At 42.3% G+C, this 20,182-nt stretch overlaps 1 protein-coding gene across 1 annotated transcript in view; it reads right to left on the bottom strand.

Annotated features, from left to right (window-relative positions):
- LOC126176064 (membrane-bound alkaline phosphatase-like) overlaps positions 1-20,182 on the bottom strand; it is a 178,437-nt gene that overhangs the window by 8,479 nt on the left and 149,776 nt on the right. Inside the window, exons 7-8 of the mRNA XM_049923197.1 lie at positions 13,088-13,222; positions 7,579-7,770 (exon numbers count right to left, since the gene is read on the bottom strand). Coding sequence (XP_049779154.1) covers positions 7,579-7,770; positions 13,088-13,222 — 327 coding nt within the window. The remainder of the gene's footprint in view (positions 1-7,578; positions 7,771-13,087; positions 13,223-20,182) is intronic.

Below are 20,182 nucleotides of genomic sequence, written 5' to 3'. Positions count from 1 at the left end.
TGTACATGCCAATCGTCATCTGTCTAATGAAGCAAAAAACGTGTTTCATCTGAAAAGGCCTCTTGTTGCCACTGAGTGCACGTCCAGTTGTCGTACTGGCGTGGAAATTCCAGCCTTCGTCGCCGACGAAAAGCAATCAGCGTGGGTGCACGAAACACGTGACTGCTGCAGAGGCCCATACGCGGCGGCGTTCGCTGAACTGCCGCTGAGGAGACAATGGTGTATACCGGCGTTTCATCTGGGCGGCCAACTGCTGAGCAGCTGCATGTCCATTCAGCGGTACCCATCTCCACAGCCGTCATTCACCCTTTCATCTACGGTCCGTAGTGCACCAGAGTTACCTCGGCGCCGGTTTTGGATAGCGCCATTTTGCCATGTAGTTGTTGTTGTTGTGGTCTTCAGTCCTGAGACTGGTTCGATGCAGCTCTCCATGCTACTCTATCCTGTGCAAGCTTCTTCATCTCCCAGTACCTACTGCAGCCTACATCCTTCTGAATCTGCTTAGTGTATTCATCTCTTGGTCTCCCTCTACGCTGCCCTCCAATACTAAATTGGTGATCCCTCGATGTCTCAGAACATGTCCTACCACCCGATCCCTTCTTCTAGTCAAGTTGTGCCACAAGCTCCTCTTCTCCCCAATTCTATTCAATACCTCCTCATTAGTTATGTGATCTACCCATCTAATCTTCAGCATTCTTCTGTAGCACCACATTTCTTGTCTAAACTATTTATCGTCCACGTTTCACTTCCATACATGGCTACACTCCATAAAAATACTTTCAGAATCGACTTCCTGACATTTAAATCTATACTCGATGATAACAAATTTTTCTTCTTCAGAAACGCTTTCCTTGCTATTGCCAGTCTACATTTTATATCCTCTCTACTTCGACCATCGTCAGTTATTTGGCTCCCCAAATAGCAAAACTCCGTCACTACTTTAAGTATCTCATTTCCTAATCTAATTCCCTTAGCATCACCCGACTTAATTCTACTACATTCCATTATTCTCGTTTTGCTTTTGTTGATGTTCATCTTATACCCTCCTTTCAAGACACTGTCCATTCCGTTCAACTGCTCTTCCAAGTCCTTTGCTGTCTCTAACAGAATTACAATGTCATTGGCGAACCTCAAAGTTTTTATTTCATCTCCATGGATTTTAATACCTACTCGGAACTTTTCTTTTGTTTCCTTTATTGCTTGCTAAATATACAGATTGAGTAACATCGGGGATAGGCTACAACCCTGCCTCACTCCTTCCCAACCACTTCTTCCCTTTCATGCCCCTCGACTCATAACTGCTATCTGCTTTCTGTACAAATTGTAAATAGCCTTTCGCTCCCTGTATTTTACCCCTGCCACCTTCACGATTTGAAAGACAGTATTCCAATCAAAACTGTCAAAAACTTTCTCTAAGTCTACAAATGCTAGAAACGTAGGTTTGCCTTTCCTTAATCTTTCTTCTAAGATATGTCGTAGGGTCAGTATTGCCTCACGTGTCCCAACATTTCTACGGAGTCCAAACTGATCTTCCCCGAGGTCGGCTTCTATCAGTTTTCCCATTCGTCTGTAAAGAATTCGCGTTAGTATTTTGCAGCTGTGACTTATTAAACTGATAGTTCGGTATTTTTCACATCTGTCAACACCTGCTTTCTTTGGGATTGGAATTATTATATTCTTCTTGAAGTCTGAGGGTATTTCGCCTGTCTCATAAATCTTGCTCACCAGATGGTAGAGTTTTGTCAGGACTGGCTCTCCCAAGGCTGTCAGTAGTTCTAATGGAATGTTGTCTACTCCCGGGGCCTTGTTTCGACTCAGGTCTTTCAGTGCTCTGTCAAACTCTTCACGCAGTATCGTATCTCCCATTTCATCTTCATCTACATCCTCTTCCATTTCCATAATACACTCCTGGAAATTGAAATAAGAACACCGTGAATTCATTGTCCCAGGAAGGGGAAACTTTATTGACACATTCCTGGGGTCAGATACATCACATGATCACACTGACAGAACCACAGGCACATAGACACAGGCAACAGAGCATGCACAATGTCGGCACTAGTACAGTGTATATCCACCTTTCGCAGCAATGCAGGCTGCTATTCTCCCATGGAGACGATCGTAGAGATGCTGGATGTAGTCCTGTGGAACGGCTTGCCATGCCATTTCCAGGAGTGTATTATCCTCAAGTACGTCACCCTTGTATAGACCCTCTGAATACTCCTTCCACCTTTCTGCTTTCCCTTCTTTGCTTAGAACTGGGTTTCCATCTGAGTTCTTGATATTCATGCAAGCGGTTCTCTTTTCTCCAAAGGTCTCTTTAATTATCCTGTAAGCAGTATCTACACTTCTGGAAATGGAAAAAAGAACACATTGACGCCGGTGTGTCAGACCCACCATACTTGCTCCGGACACTGCGAGAGGGCTGTACAAGCAATGATCACACGCACGGCACAGCGGACACACCAGGAACCGCGGTGTTGGCCGTCGAATGGCGCTAGCTGCGCAGCATTTGTGCACCGCCGCCGTCAGTGTCAGCCAGTTTGCCGTGGCATACGGAGCTCCATCGCAGTCTTTAACACTGGTAGCATGCCGCGACAGCGTGGACGTGAACCGTATGTGCAGTTGACGGACTTTGAGCGAGGGCGTATAGTGGGCATGCGGGAGGCCGGGTGGACGTACCGCCGAATTGCTCAACACGTGGGGCGTGAGGTCTCCACAGTACATCGATGCTGTCGCCAGTGGTCGGCGGAAGGTGCACGTGCCCGTCGACCTGGGACCGGACCGCAGCGACGCACGGATGCACGCCAAGACCGTAGGATCCTACACAGTGCCGTAGGGGACCGCACCGCCACTTCCCAGCAAATTAGGGACACTGTTGCTCCTGGGGTATCGGCGAGGACCATTCGCAACCGTCTCCATGAAGCTGGGCTACGGTCCCGCACACCGTTAGGCCGTCTTCCGCTCACGCCCCAACATCGTGCAGCCCGCCTCCAGTGGTGTCGCGACAGGCGTGAATGGAGGGACGAATGGAGACGTGTCGTCTTCTGCGATGAGAGACGCTTCTGCCTTGGTGCCACTGATGGTCGTATGCGTGTTTGGAGCCGTGCAGGTGAGCGCCACAATCAGGACTGCATACGACCGAGGCACACAGGGCCAACACCCGGCATCATGGTGTGGGGAGCGATCTCCTACACTGGCCGTACACCACTGGTGATCGTCGAGGGGACACTGAATAGTGCACGGTACATCCAAACCGTCATCGAACCCATCGTTCTACCATTCCTAGACCGGCAAGGGAACTTGCTGTTCCAACAGGACAATGCACGTCCGCATGTATCCCGTGCCACCCAACGTGCTCTAGAAGGTGTAAGTCAACTACCCTGGCCAGCAAGATCTCCGGATCTGTCCCCCATTGAGCATGTTTGGGACTGGATGAAGCGTCGTCTCACGCGGTCTGCACGTCCAGCACGAACGCTGGTCCAACTGAGGCGCCAGGTGGAAATGGCATGGCAAGCCGTTCCACAGGACTACATCCAGCATCTCTACGATCGTCTCCATGGGAGAATAGCAGCCTGCATTGCTGCGAAAGGTGGATATACACTGTACTAGTGCCGACATTGTGCATGCTCTGTTGCCTGTGTCTATGTGCCTGTGGTTCTGTCAGTGTGATCATGTGATGTATCTGACCCCAGGAATGTGTCAATAAAGTTTCCCCTTCTTGGGACAATGAATTCACGGTGTTCTTATTTCAATTTCCAGGAGTGTATTTTACCCCTAGTGAGATAAGCCTCTACACCCTTACATTTGTCCTCTAGCCATCCCTGCTTAGCCGTTTTGCACATCCTGTCGATCTCATTTTTGAGACGTTTGTATTCCTTTTTGCCTGCTTCATTTACTGCATTTTTATATTTTTCCTTTCATCAATCTAATTCAATATTTCTTCTGTTATTCAAGGGTATCTACTAGCCCTCGTCTTTTTACCTATTTGATCCTCTGCTGCCTTCATTATTTCATCCCTCAAAGCTACCCATTCTTCTTCTACTGTATTTCTTTCCCCCACTCCTGTCAATTGTTCCATTATGCTCTCCCTGAAACTCTGTACAACCTCTGGTTCTTTCAGTTTATCCAGATCCCATCTCCTTAAATTCCCACCTTTTTGCAGTTTCTTTTGCCATGTACGGTATACTTTAACCACTACGGCACGCGAACCGTTCACAAACTTGGCTGTTTCGGAGATGTTTCTGCCTTGCCACGAAAACTAACGATGATGCCCTTCTGAACGCCAAATAAATCTTTCCGTTTCTGCATTACGACAACGACTGCACTGTTTTCCGTGTCCCTCTTCACATACCCTCAAACTGGTAGTGCTGTTACCAGCCGCCATTGATGGTTATTACTCGTTCACGTCGAAAATAGTCGGTGGACACATTAGTGTGACGGGAGCGTGAATATTTTGCCTACCGCTATTATTTCCACCATTTCATGTTGTAGTCGTGATTGGTGGGCGGGTGGAAAGACTAACGGTAAGCCTCTAATCTAATTTTATCTTAAAGGTATTGACAGGGTGATAACTTGAGTTGTTTAAAGTAATATATCGGTTAAATGTAAGCGTATCTACGTTATATGAGCCTGGCTGACGCCTCATACTGTCTAACTGTCTAACTGTCTAACGAAACACAATTTGCTTTTTAAGCCAAGTTTCATTGTACTTTTTTTCCTTCCTTTTTTCAACCGTATGCGATTTGGCTCAATACTTCCATCGTAAGATACGCATCAATCAATTATGCACTAGTTTGTACGACTACATACGCCGCAGGTATCGTGTGTTAGTTGTGTGTGTCACTGAGGTAAGGCAGAAAAATTCTGAGGAGATATATGTCGCACACATTGGACTGTATGTATACTAATAGGCTGTTCTAGTGAACATGTGCCGTGTTAAAGTCCAACTAACACGCGTTCTTCTAAAGTAAGCATTACCGTTAAACGTGGCATAGGCAGAAAACTGCACTGTTTGTAAGATACATTGTTGGTAATTTCTAGCACAGTACTTTCTCAAATTTTTACACCGCAACGTACAAGGCATTTCTTGATGCATCTACCACTGGAATTGTGTGGAGTACATTCTTGACGGTTTCGCATTGCCTAACGAACAAGCGTGCAAAAGCACTTCTCTCCTTTAGGATATTCCGTAATTTCTCTATTAACTACACAGAGGGAAACCATAGATCGCATATTGGAGTCTTGCCGTTCTCACCTCTATTAGATTTGGCGGAAGTAATGACGGGTGATGTACATGTCAATGACCATAACCTTGTCTTAGGTACTTTTTGTCGTCCAAAGAATCATCATTATTTTTTCTTCGGTAGACATTTGTGGCATTAAATTTGTACACTTTGTAGACATTCATGGAATATTGCATTCAGGAGTTTATTTTTGTTGAAATATACGGTATAAGTGGTTTAAAATTTTCAGTAGACATGCCTTAATATTCACTGTTTGAAAAGTAACGTTCAGATATAAAATTTAATTAATAAGTTTGAAAATTGAAACAATACTCACAACCCAAGAATTTCAGAAAGTAACAAATTACTTGGCACAGAAGTTGTTGCAATGTTTCTTATTATTTTATGGTATATCCTTTTGATTTAGTCACTGCCTCGACTACGCACTGCATCGAGTCCACCTAATGTCTAAGATATTTGGTTTGGTTACTCTGAACCATGAAATGACGATGGCCTCTAGCAGCTCCCTCTTGTTACTGGATTTCGTCTTGAAACCATGATTTTAAGCCTTGACTTTAATGTCTCAGCTGGGCTGAGGTAGGGACGGTTGGCAGGCCACGGCAGCACATTAATTTTACGGTGATGGAACCATTTGCTACTGATTTTGGTGGTTTGACAAGCCGTACTGTCTTGCTGAAAGATGCACTGACGATTGTTACCTTCAGACAAATCGCGGATAGAACGCAGCTATTACAGCGTTAAGACTACGTCTTTTAGTTTTTTGCGGTAATGTTGCCATGTAACACTGCCGGACGTCCAATACCATGACTTGACATGACATGCAGCCCCACACCATGACACTGACGGGATGCTCCATAGTAGCAGTGGTGTTCTGAGGCCATTAGTCTTTGCCCGGTCGTCGTCGAATGAACTTAGCTCCATGACTTCCATAGCTGCTGATCTTAATCTCTTCACTTCAAATTACTCTAGCCCTGTCTGCCTGCGTCCATTCCCTGTATGCCAATGCCCTCTGCGTATTGTTCAGATAAGGCTTCTTTCTGGGTGTATTCACTCGTAAACCATTTTCGCGAAGTTTTTGTCTGGCTGTTCGAACATAAACTTCAACCCCTGAAGTCTTCTAGATGCCATTTATGTTTTTTGCGGTACGCTGACGATCTTTCAGAGAAAGACGGCAGATTACAGGGTCTTGATTAGTCAACATTGGTTTTCTGCCGGTTCTGGGAGTAGTTCTGATTCATTCAGTTTCTTCATGTCGGTTGCAAACTTTCTTCACACCCAACATTCGCAGCGCAACCACCCAAAGTGTTTGCTCTCTGCACACATCGTTACTGCCTTATTCAGTTTACTTGACGAGTAATCAGTAAATTTCGTAACAGGAGACATCATTACCAATCCATCATCCGTCTTAACTCAGCTCACACTGAGGAAATCTGACGCATTAACAACAACAATGTATTGTTACTAGGCCGGCCGGAGTGGCCGTGCGGTTTCTAGGCGCTACAGTCTGGAGCCACGTGACCGCTACGGTCGCAAGTTCGAATCCTGCCTCGGGCATGGATATTTGTGATGTCCTTAGGTTAGTTAGGTTTAAGTAGTTCTAAGTTCTAAGGGACTGATGACCGCAGCAGTTAAGTCCCATAGTGCTCAGAGCCATTTGAACCATTTTATTGTTATTACTGGAGTTACAACATTGATTCGAACGTTCTTTTATCGATGTACAAAGTAACAAAACCACACTTCCAATGATTGATTTGTCAGACCGGAGCAAATTACAAACAACTGCCTAAGCAGATGCAGTTCTTAAATTGTTGTTAGTTAGATCTATCTATTCATCTTTAATTTTAAAAAAATGTAACGTCACATTCTCTAAACATGATAAATATTCACTGGGACATATCATGAAAAAAAAGGAAAGCATAATTTATTAATTCTAAACTTACATCCCCTTAGTTATGTTAAAATGAAGTAACATTTCAACGAAGTATTAAGAATTCTGGTCCCGGCGGAGGTTCGAGTCCTCCGTTGGGCATGGGTGTGTGTGTTTGTCCTTAGGATAATTTAGGTTAAGTAGTGTGTAAGCTTAGGGACTGATGACCTTAGCAGTTAAGTTCCATAAGATTTCACACATATTATTATCAAGAATTAATACCACAACCGTACGTTCTCCAGATTCTGTAATCTACACTGGACAAAATTTACGTGTATATATGTAAGTGTATATATTCTAGAGACCTAATTCATATTTGTCGCGCCGCACGCTGCTCCCCGCCTGGTGATTGTTCCCACTTTGGAAACTCGTTGGCGGTGTGCTGGCTGAGTGGCGCGTACTCACCGAGGATGTCGTTGCCGCGCGCCGGGTAGCCGTTGAAGGACATGGTGTGCGCGTGGTCGGCCGTCACCACCAGCAGCGTGTCGCGCTCGTCCGTCAGCTGGTCGGCCACGCGGATCGCCTCCGAGAACTCGATCGTCTCGTCCAGCGCCTTGTGCGCCCTGTTACTGTGGTGCGCCATGTCGATGCGTGCGCCTGCAAGAACGGCGAACAACCGTGGTCTGAGTTGAAATACGCTTTATAGCCGTAAATATTATAAAAATGTACGTACGTATGTGTGTATGTCGACGTAAACCACTGGACCGCTTTCAACCAAAATTGGTACACACATCGCTTACCGTCTGGAAAGAATCGTTGCTCAAGTAAGAACCACCTACCTATCAAAAGGGTGGGGACTGGGGTGAAAGAGCAATGTAGCACATGATGTGCGAACACCCAGTCTTTATTCATCCTGGTATTTGAGAATGGGAGCAATTTGCGACTTGCAACAAACTTTACACATAATTTCATATCTTCACGAAACTTTCCCTCGCCGACAACCCTTACAAAACTCATGAAAGTGAAAAACTATATGGCTTACTACAGTTTCGTTGTGTAGGTCGTAAAACTGACGGGTAAGTGGTAAAGTTCTAATTTATATCTTCTTCACTACTAACTGTATTCGAGACGCATTTTGTAGTCGTTATCCACATATAACGCCGAATGTACCAGGAAAATTATATCAGTGCATGACACAGAGTTCAGGGAATACGATATAGTCACTAAACCATGTAAAAATCAAACTGCAAGTTGTAATGCGCTGACGATACAGGTGAAATGTATATACAAATACCTGTGTCATATTTTAAATATATGTGAAATATATTAAAAACGGCGTCTGCGGAAAAAAGTCACAGGTTTAAGGTCATCCTAAACCACGTCAACAATTTCAATCGAATTAGGTCCACATATTAGTCACGATCTGGATAGATATACTGTGATTTTAAGAACCACCAACGTTCTATTGGGGAGGGAAGAGATGTGGGGAGTGGAGGTGACTGACAGACAGAGAGTGGGAAAGAGGAGACACAACTACGTGGGAAGAGATGGATAGAGAGAGGAGGACATCGACAGAGAAGGGAGTATAAGATCGACTGAGGAATGAGGAGGAGATGGACAAAGAAAGGAGGTGGAGGAGGAGGAGATGAACAAAGAGAGGAGGAGGAGAAGGATATGAACAAAGAGAGAACGAGAGGTAGGAGGATGAGATGGATAATGTTATGGGGAAGGAGGAAATCGACTAACAGAAGACTAAACTAAATACATATCCAGGCGATGCTGGATAGTTAGCTAGCGTAGAATGAAAATGTGTGCACGATGTTGTTTTGTTTCCCTAGAAAAGTCGTTCGTTAAAATGTCAAGTGCCGAGTTATTCATTCTTGTGCGGGTTCTGAGTGACAACTGGGATGCAAAGACGTTCCTCACCAGGTTATTGACTGCTTAATGTTTTACGATCTTTGACTAGCTAGGTGAGGACATGCCTGCTAGGCTATACTTTGGAGATATTGTGTACTGCCCAATTTTGCAGCTTTGCAGATTTGACTAAAACTTTTCTCTATTCAATTTTTCGTATATTGTGGCCGTGTATGGCATGTGGTCCATCACAGAACAAGTGTAATCATTCATTTGCTTCTGTTTTTGGAATGAGTCTCAATAATCTGGAATTTAACTAACATATCTTCAATTTACTTTACTACTCCAGTCATTTCGTGAAATCCATGCCAAAAATTCGATTGTACATGTGCGTGACTATTAATTTTCGAATTTTCGTTTACTTTGAGCATGAATATTATTCTGAAAGATCCCTACAGCAGAAATATTAGTCAATATAAACCCAAAACTACAAACAACAAAAGTATTTTTAATTCTTTGCACGATTTTGAAGCTCATAATGTAGGCAGAGCTGCCACTCGGACTCCGAGACGACTTGCAGTTTATCACAGTATATTTGACGTGTTTATTATGTGTCATGTTCTTCTGTGGACATGTATTCGGCTCTCAGGTTGAGGGTCCCATCCACATAGCACTTGGTTCACACACAAGGAAGAGCTATTTTAAGTACATCGAATCAAGTTATGAAAGCTCAAGAAGTAACTGAGACTTTAAATTCATTCAGATAACCACCCATTCCTCCAACTGTGCAATGTAAGCATTTCCCACTCCTGAATTTGTTTATGGGACTGGGGTCAGACAGCGTTACAGATTATTTCTGGGGCAAAACTTTGGTATAAAAGGGACACATGCTCTCACGTAGCTCAGTTATCTGTCTGAACACTACCAACGTGAAGTGGTAGATGGTTGTACTACAGAAATGCATACTTGTGGTAACCATTGCCACCCAAATAATATTACTGCCATACACCCAGATCTCGGATGTAAAGCGTTCATCCTCTGGATGCCTGGGAGCAGGCCGATCAACTAGCAATGGTAGCTGGAACTTTACTGATTTGAAAACACACACTGGCTTATATTTAGAAAATGCAATGCCTGAAAGACAGCAGAACAGCACCCACAACGAATAAGTATTTAGAAAATACTCAGAGCACAAAGGCGACGCAACTGGAAGGGCGCTGGTTCGCTGTTGGCCGGAAATGTTACATAGGCTCACAAAGTGTCACATGAGCTCACGTGTCGAGCCACGAGGGTGGCAGTGCTTTGACAGTGACTGTATATGGTCATACTCAAGGCCTGCAGAGTGGTGTCGGGAAGCACAAACGTGCAAGGGGCAGCGTGACCCGCTGTACAGTATAAAGGCGGATGTAATGTAACTCATGAGAGTCTTCAGAACACGCAGCGGTGCAAGAACGACGTCTTTGTAGGTCAAGCCCGGGGCCTGGAATTTTAGTATTCCCTCTGGCTCTGCCCGCGCCGCTTACCACCCACCATGGGATTTTGCAATCACGAGTAGTGTACTTTCATTCAAATCATTATCCAATTTGGCTCAGACGAGCACTTAACGACTGTAATTATTCAAGGCTTGATTTTGTTCAATTACTTCCCGACCAAGTTCCATAACTTCCAGTTGACCATCCCCATGTTAGCTGATTGGACAGGCCTTCTCCAGTCTTCAGCGTCACTGAATCTGGTCCACATGCTGGACATGACAACATTTTCAAATTGAAATATTAGCGAACGCTATCCTACTAGGATGATATCTGACAGAAGATGTAGTTCTTTATTTTTCTTCACATAGGATCTAAACGTCTGTTATGAACATCAGTTTCCTGATGTAGTATGACGCAGTTCTCAAGAAACTCTAAAAAACAGTCTTTGTAGTTTATATTTACCATCACTTTTAAGTACAAAACATCTCTACTTTAGAGATTCAGCTGTTGGTAACCGAGTGCGTCCCACAATAGTAAAATCTTAAATTCTGTTCTTCTTTTAATTACTAATTTGTCACTTTATTTTCTGTGGTCAGTCGTATTATTTCTTTTATGCCATCACTGCTTCAAAGCATTTCCAATGCACAGTATTTAATGTTCTGGATTAACCGTTTAATGCCTGAATAAATTTGTACATGAAAGATAAAAATCTAAAATCGTGGAGATTTAGAGGTACCAGAAACACTCAAGAGAATACAGCACTTGTGAGAAGCGTTGGTAGCTTCGCGAAGAAACAGTATCTATTGGCACTGTGGTTCAAAAACAGTTAACCTTCCAGTTATTAGCACGGTTTTGATATGATATGAATTCATGACATTGGACATTAAGGGCGTTAACGATGTGAAATTCGAACAATGAAGTGATATAACCATCTACTTTGATTACAAATTTATTAGCAAGTGGAATTATTAAATAACAAGTACTGAATCATAATTTTTGAATAAAATAATGTAATTTTTTATATTACAGGTTGAAGGAAGATAAATTAATTCGATTCAGGTATGTGAAATCCCTGTTTCTGAATTACAAAATTATACATAGTTAACGCTCCTCAATCTCTAGAAATTAAAAGGTTTTTTAATTTATATTTGATCATATACTACATTTTAATTTGTTGTAAATTCCCGCATTTTTGTGTGAATAGTAATTAATGATAAGAACGCTATTTTTTTAAAGAAAACTATGAACCAATATTTGTTAAGTAATATTTCTGTTTTTTAACAACTACCGAACTTGAAAGTAAAAGGTATGCTACTAGCAAGATTAGAACTAGCGATTTTACAATCCAGTTCTATTTAGAACTGCTTCTTATTGTCTTAGGAAACTGATGTCTTCAGATCCCGTAAGTATGCCGGAAATCAAAGAAGGGCAGTCTTTAACACTTTTGCCAGCTATGATTATTTTAAAATTATATCGATTCTGAAAACTGTCTCTCATTAGTTCTACATGAGCCCAGAGACCGACGTGCTCTGCAATTTGTATGAGATATTCTATAATTCAAATGTATTATTAAAATTAATGAATGAAAGCTTATGTTAACCAACCATGTGTATGGAATAATTTGCATGTTAATTATTTTTATTTAAATTGTAATGAAATGAACTGAGCTGACGGGAACTGTAAAGATGAGCAATTATCTTTCAAAAATGCATTCCTTTTCGATACTTCGCTGGCTTGTCTTATTCTACAAAACACATAAACACAAACTAAAATAAAAAAAGAAATCCACTCAAAATTACAGGAATGTAGGCAGTTATTAGAGTGCGTTTCGGTATGGTTATCACTGGGAATGTAAAACGCTCCTATTCAGGATACGTGAAGTTTGACAGTATACTGAAAGTTACGAATAAAAACAAATAAAACATCAAATTACGAATCAAGATGGTGCTGCTAAGTCACACTGCAGCCTATGAAAGATGGAATGAATTGATGCCTCAGATGTGTGCAACATGAATCGTCAGCGAAGATGTATTCTTTCTAGATCTCAATTATTGCACATATGTGACGCATTTTGAAAGGAAACTATCCTTTATTGGTGTCGAAACAGACCAACTTTCAGTTTGAAGCATTGCAGCGAACGGTGTTAAAATACCATGGTAAATAAATCACCATAGCATTTTACAAAATTAGGAAATCTGTATTGCAGTAGTAGTGCAGGGAGGAAGGGACTAGAGCGAGATTGTTATGATCTTTACCAAGAGATATTCAAAATTAGGTACATTATTTTAGAGGGGTGCATCGACTTTTACTGTGGAAAAGTTAACGTTGTTTGCAGCGCTACTTTAGAATGTCGATGTATCACATTTTTGTAATAGCTTCAGTTACAAAACAGATGCGTTCTTTTTGACTTGTGAGTAATTCACGAAGAGCAAGTAGAAGTTTTTCCAAAACATGTATTATAGGCGGTATAAATAATCTGAAAGCAACATCGTAACACCGAGAGTGTTACCTGAGTTTCCTTAATCAAATTTCAATAAAAGTTAATTGCTAAACAATTACTCAGTACGTTGATATCATTCCTAAATCCGTCCTTAGGAACGTTAATAGGTCGCAATGCATTGTGTGAAGCTACTTCATTGTTTGTTTACCTTCGACAAAGAGTATGAAACCATTTGGCTCCTTCTGCAGAGCACGAATAGCAACTTCTGTCATCTCCCAGAGTCTAGGTTCTGTTTCCGGATTTGCGTCAAGGTGGTACTGCATGTGTGAGTCCTCGAAGAGTCCTATGAAAAAAACAAATATATTCAACACTTAAAGTAGTAGTTAACAATATAAAATAGTTTGCTTTACTACATTCTTACTATACTAAAGATCGTATTCTAAGAAATCTAATGTTTCTAGGAGTTGACTGTTAACCGAGATGTGTAGACACTTTGTAGTTTTGGCTTTCACCCAGGAAACAATATCCCGTAGAAAGAACATTTAAAGCTATAGATATAGATATTCTAACTGCTGTGATAAACTGTAGAATGTTTAAGACGTTGCTTCATACGATGAAATAATCCGGAGTCTTCAAATTGCTTCCACTGCATTTGTTACAACCCTCTACAATGTAAAGTACGATTTGTTACATTCCTCTATAGCATGAAGTACGAAGTTCATGTCAGGTATTCCTAAATTACCTTTCTCTCAGGCGCTCACTTGTCGATGTGTGTGTACGTGTCTCTTCGTCTGATAGCATCAATCAAGCGCGAGGAATAAAACTGCTTCTCTCGACTCAACTAACGGATTTTAAGCGCAGTCGGATGTGACTACTGGCTTCTAGCAGCAGCCATGAGCAGACATTAAAATGTGTGAACGTGGGATTTTTCTTAAAGAATGAATTTCACGATTCGGGAGAAGTCTTTAAAATTCGTTGAGGCAAAGTAGGAGTACGATGGTTGTGATCGTAAGCTTATTTTAGATGTTACGAGCACAAAAAATGCTAACTTCTTCGTTTTTAATTGTCAGACGTAAGATGCACAAAAATTCGCACACACTGACTCCACAGCGCATTTCTTTGCTATCAGCAGTACAAAAATGTCTGTTACAAAATATCATCCAGTCAAAGCATGGCAGTTTTGGCAACCCTATAATAGATATTGTAGTAAGGGAGAGAGAAACGATAGTAGTTGGGGTTCCCTTATGGATGGGCGCATGGTAGGGAACGTGTAGTTCTACAGCTCAAGCCTTCATACAAAGCCTATCTTGCAGAAACTGTGAGCTAACATGTTAGCGAGACTGCAACAGATTGTCTTATCGTTGAAGTTACGAACGATGGCGGTCGTGTTTGGGATCCTTCTGTTGACCTGGCGGCACGAATTCCATGAGAGATAATGAGCGTTCAGTAGTGTTCTGAACGCTAGTGTCGCTCGTGTTCTGAGCGCTCTGCTGCAAATGTTGCAGCTAGTGCAAGCATTAAACGTGACTGCAGCGAGTTATTTACTGCATTTCGTTTCCACTTGTTGCTTGTTGTCATGGATGATGACGTTTCTACAGAAGGAAGCGAGAGACATAATTTGCAGGATACACGTTTCCTTCAAGGCAAAGTACCTGTAAGCGACCATAGAAACTGTCGCTTGGTACTGATAATGGTGTAATACCCAACTGTGCCTACACCTGTGTGGGACCCCAACGTTTATGAATCTGACTGTAAGGGTTTACACCATTAGGATCGATTATTGTTCAAAGCGCAATAGGTTACCGGATTAGGCTGAAATTGCTACAGAAAGAGATATTTATTTTAAACTGTCTTGAAAATATTCCTCCCTTCTCTCGTTGCCACATTAAAACTGTGTTCTTTTGCCAAAATACAGCGGGGTTTATTCAGTGCCATGCTAAAGCCGTTGAAATTGTGACGGAATTCTGAAACAATCCATCACTAAACAAACAGTTGAAGACAAGTCAGATCAATATGTGATGGAAAGATCATTCTCACTGTAAAAATAAACGTACAGCTTCTTCGATACCGTTGTTACGAATCCATACTAATTCTGATTTCACCAGCTACTGAACACCCTTGAAATAAATACACTTATTTCATTGAAAAGAGTGTCATTCCTCATACATAGCAGTATTCAACAATGTTTCACGTGTTAACTAAAGTGTATGGCAAAATACTCTCCACTTTGAATACTGTCATTGGCAAAATACTTGTTTTGATAATGAGCAGTATTTATAAGGTATGATAGATGTTACGAATGTATCACACTCCAAGTGGGAATAGAAGAGTGTGCAGTACATACAAACCTTTTTCAGAGATTGGATATATAGATTCCATCTCTAGTTTAAAGAGAAATTCATTATGTTAGCTAATTTCCTATGCAGCAGTGTGCGACGTAACTTGCAACAAACGCAAACTCATAGCAAACTTAATTTTTCATTGCGCGCTGTTTGAATGTCGCCCAGTAGTTTACTTAATGCTGACGTATCACAATTAATGTAACCATTAGCGGACTAATACGCAGCTCATCAGAAGACTTACACGTGAGGCTACCAGATGTGTGGGAACTCGATTCCTTTTTACAAACTAGTTCCTTTAAAATCGTTTGAGAAAGACTGCAGCCAGCCGCTGTGACCGAGCGGTTCTAGGCGCTTCAGTCTGGAACCACGTGACCGCTACGGTCGCAGGTTCGAATCCTGCCTCGGGCATGGATGTGTGTAATGTCTATAGGTTAGTTAGGTTCAAGTAGTTCTAAGTTCTAGGGGACTGATGACCTCAGATGTTAAGTCCCATGGTGCTCAGAGCCATTTTTTGAGAAAGACTGCAGAGTAAATGGTGTGCATCTGCTTCAGTTCCTGCAGTGTAGCTCCGCCTGCACCTAAGTGAGCAGAGAATTTTTCGTTCATGACGGACAAATTGCGCAGCTCAGTTGGTGACAGCGCATGGAGATTCAGAACGGAGGGGTGTGCACTCTCCAAGCGCTGAGAATGAAAATTCATTTCCGCGCAGGGTGACAGCTTACCTTGTGCGAGTTAACTCTGGAGTAAAACATGTCATTAAAGAAAGTTGTATGTAGTTTGTGACACATTTACAATTTTAACAAGTATCTTGAGTCAAACAGTATAGCTACGTTGCCCTGTTACTGCAGTGGGTAGCGTTTTGCGTTGGTATACTGAAGCTCGCAAGTTTGATTCCGCATTTAGATTTAATTTTGTTTAATTCTGTAAATTTAGACAGAATAATATGGTATCTGCCTTCTGAATCGTAATACAGGAATAACAGCAGGTCTTATGTAAAAATAGTACAATTATTTAGTACTAACACAGAAACGAGAATACAGTCGTTTTCATCATTGAAGTTTTAAGCGAAGAGTTAACAGAAACATGATCCAGCGAATCGCTAGACATTGGAAGATACACGGAGGTCGGTTCGAGCAATTGCACTAAAGACTGTGTGTCTTGTGAGAGACATGCAGCTACTGGTAGTGCAACTGCACAGTATTTTAAATTCACTACCAGTGGCTGCATGTCTCTCACAAGACACACAATCTTTAGTGCAATTGCTCAACTCGACTTCCGTGTATCTCCCTCCTACAAAATATAGTATGTATGTTTCACGTCTTTACACTTAAAATTTTTCATAAATATTTCAGTGTTACGACAGGTAATTTATTTTTAATTGAGTATTACACTTCATGAGTATTTTGTACATGTCCGACCAAAAAAATGTTAAGTTCTTTATTAATTTGTGGGGTACGGTACACATCGTGTAATAAACAATGCGTACAAAAACATTAATGGGAATATCAGAATCAGGGAAAAAAACTACACGTAGAACCGAAATCGCACTCGTTAATTCGAATGTTCTAACGCAAAACTTTCGCACTACCCTAACTAGTAGTCTGCGTGGCTGTATGTATTTAACGACGATTCTTGCCGGACAAGTCGTTACAGTAGTGTCAAAGTGCATTTATTTGACGTCTATTTTCTAACAAAAATATGGAAGGACGAAATTTTGTAACAGACATTTTTACGCTGTTAATCCGCGACGAAACGCGCTATGGTGTCAGAGTGTGAAACTTTTGGTTCGTCCTGCGTAAACAGTGAATCCCGTAGTGCTCAGAGCCATTTGAACCTACAGTGTCGAGAGTGTGCTTAGAATACCAAATTTGAGGCATTACTTCTCACCATGGACAACGCAGTGGCCGACGGACATCACTTAACGGCCAAAAGAAGCGGCTTTTGCGTAGAGTTGTCAGTGCTAACAGACAAGCAACACTGCGTGAAATAGCTGCCTTGGATTTATTGCGGACATATCCGTAAGGATAGTGCGTCGAAACGTTGCGTTAATGGTCCATGGCAGCAGACGACCGACGGAGTGCCTTTGCTAACAGCACTACATCGCCTACAGCGCCTCTACTGGCCTCGTGACCATATCGATTGGACTGTAGACGACTGAAAAGCTGTGGCCTCGTCAGATTTAAATTGGTAAGAGCTGATGGTACGGTTCGAGTGTGGCAATGACTCCACGAAGCCACGGACCGAGGTTGTTAACTAGGCACCATGCAAGCTCTATGAAGCTGCAGGCTGCATTTGCATGGCATGAACTTGGTCCTTTGATCAAACTGAACCTATCACTGACTGGAAATATTTCATGTTTGGCTGCTTGGAGACCATTTTCTGCCATTCAGGAACCTGATGTTCCCAAACAACGACGGAATTTTTGTAGATAACAATGCACCATGCCATCAGGTGATAACTACACGTGATTGATTTAAAGAATATTATGAACAATTCGAGTGAATGATTTGGCCATCCAGACCACCCCACATGATCCCCATCGAATATTTATGTGACGTAATTGAGAGGTCAGTTCGTGCATACCAACTTGCACCGGCAACACAGTCGCATTAATGGAAGGCTATGAAAGCACCATGGTTCAGTATTTCTGCAGCGGACATCCAATGACTTGCTAAGTCCATGCCACGTGGAGCTGCAACACTACGCCGGGCGAAAGGAGTTCCTGCACGATATTAGTAGATATCCAATGATTTGTCATCTCAGTGTAAGTATGGGGGAAGTAGGGAAGTATACGACCTGGTTGCCTTAAGTCAGTTAATAAATTACTGGTAAACTTATCAAGAGGCGAGTTTGTGTCATCAGAACAGTGATGTAATTATATAATTTTATAAACGTCGAACAAGCAATCACAGATGTAGAAGGAAGATTCAGGAGTGGGATTAAAATGCACATCTGAAAGGATATCATTTATAAGATCTGCTGATTATATTGTTATCCTTTGTGCAAGTGAGGAACAATTGCGGGAACTCTTGAATGGAATGAACAGTGTAACTGGAGCAAACTGTGGATCGAGACGCTACAGGGGACTAGCAGAAGGGAGAAGTATGACATGTTTAAAACGCAGACTAGAAAATGAAGTAACAGTATTCCTGGGTAGATGAAGTCTTACTGGTATCAAACAGTGGCATTCGTTTCTTCTTCTTTTTCTTCATTGTCCTTTCCAGTTTCTTTAACGTGGGCAGCATTGTTATGTGAACGACCAGCAGATGTTCGTCCAGTGGGTGACCGGGTGCCCTTCTTGAAGTCACCAGTTCACATGGGACGGAGTCTGTGTATACCCCCACCTGTCTTCGTCTAGAATAAATCTTATGTTTCTTATGTTCAAGTGTGAGAACAATTTCTAAGCGTTCGCGTATCGTGTATCTGTGACGGGACGTGGGTGGCAGTCCGGCATTTACTTAGTTAAGCAGGAAACAACCAAAAACCACATCCAGGCTCGCCAACTCAACTGCTCTCAAAGTTAATCGAAGAGACGGGACAAGCTCCCCTCCCCTAATCCCAGAAGCGACTCGTCCACGAGCTCGGCTATCCGTGTGGGTCGAACATCGGCCTTAATTTGAGGGTGATATATCTAGTGAAGTACGTCTGGAGCACAGCATGTCATGGAAGTGAATCGTTTACTACGAGAAAACCGGAAATAGATAGAACAGATGCGTCTGAGATATGGTGCCACAGAAAGGTGTTTAAATGTAAATAAATAGGTAAGACAGGAAATGAGTAGGATATCCGCAGAATCTGGGAGGAAAGGAATGTTTGGAAAATACTAATAAGGGACAAAATGACAGTATTTGTGTGTAGCGGGCAAAAACTGTGGGTAAAGACAGTAACTGGAATATATCCAATAAAAAAGTGAAGACGTCGGATGCAAGTGTTACTCACTCATCGATGGATTGGTTAAAAAAAAGATCACCGACGGGAAAAAATCGCATCATGAAAAAATAATTAATGCAAAGTAATGAAGTTAGGGAATACATTTCTCTTGGTAAAATGTTGTTTAAGTGGTTAACATTGCGAGATTACAGCTTAAACTAAGCGCGATATACGTCACTACAAATTTGAAATGGAGGAATATTGTTAACGGGTGTAGCCACCAGAATGTAGAATAAGCATGCGAACGTGCATGCATTGTGTTGTGAAGTTGCCGGCAGTCAGTTTGAGAGATAGAATTCCGTGCCTGTTGCATTTGATCAGTCAGTAGAGGGACGAACAATGCTGTTTGTGGACGACGCTGGAGTTGTTGTCCGATGATGTTCAGTATGTGTTCGATTGAAGACAGATCTGGTGATCGAACAGTACAAGCCAGCGCTCTGTAGAGAATGTTAGGTTACAACAGCCATACGTGAGCGAGCGTTATCCTGTTGTGAAACAAACGGTGGAATGCTGTTCACGAACTACCTCTGTACTCTGTGGGTAAGATATTTGCGTGTGAAATTCTAGGAGATCCTGAGTTGGTTTCCCAAAAAGTGTTTTGTTTTGTTGTTGAGAGAACACTCTGCGGCTAGTGAGACCAGCTATGGAGCTGCTAGCGGTAAGGAGGGAACTTCAGGATTCCAGGTGCCGTGGACTATGGGATCGTTACTGACGGATCTCAGCTGTTGGAAAAGGATCGGTAAGATCAGCTACTCCCCTTCCGACGACAACTTCACGTGATTTAGAGAAGTGGCTGGATTATTATGTCTGAATAGGCTGCGATTTGCATCGTCGTCGTCACGAATACTAGTCCAGCGTGTTGCACTGCGCCACCTCGCTCGGTATCTTCAGGAGACGTACCGGCTCTGGTCCAGAGGCACGCTGTTAACAGCCGGCAGATAGGTGCACTAATATCACGTCATTCCATTAGCGCTTCAAATGACTGACAGGATAAACGGATAACCAGAACGGAGTTCTTTGCCGAATGTAAG

The sequence above is a fragment of the Schistocerca cancellata genome, chromosome 3 (genome assembly GCF_023864275.1).
Source record: "Schistocerca cancellata isolate TAMUIC-IGC-003103 chromosome 3, iqSchCanc2.1, whole genome shotgun sequence".
Classification (NCBI taxonomy): Eukaryota; Metazoa; Arthropoda; class Insecta; order Orthoptera; family Acrididae; genus Schistocerca; species Schistocerca cancellata.
Note: the sequence above shows the minus strand (reverse complement) of the source record. Positions and strands in the feature narration are given on the sequence as shown.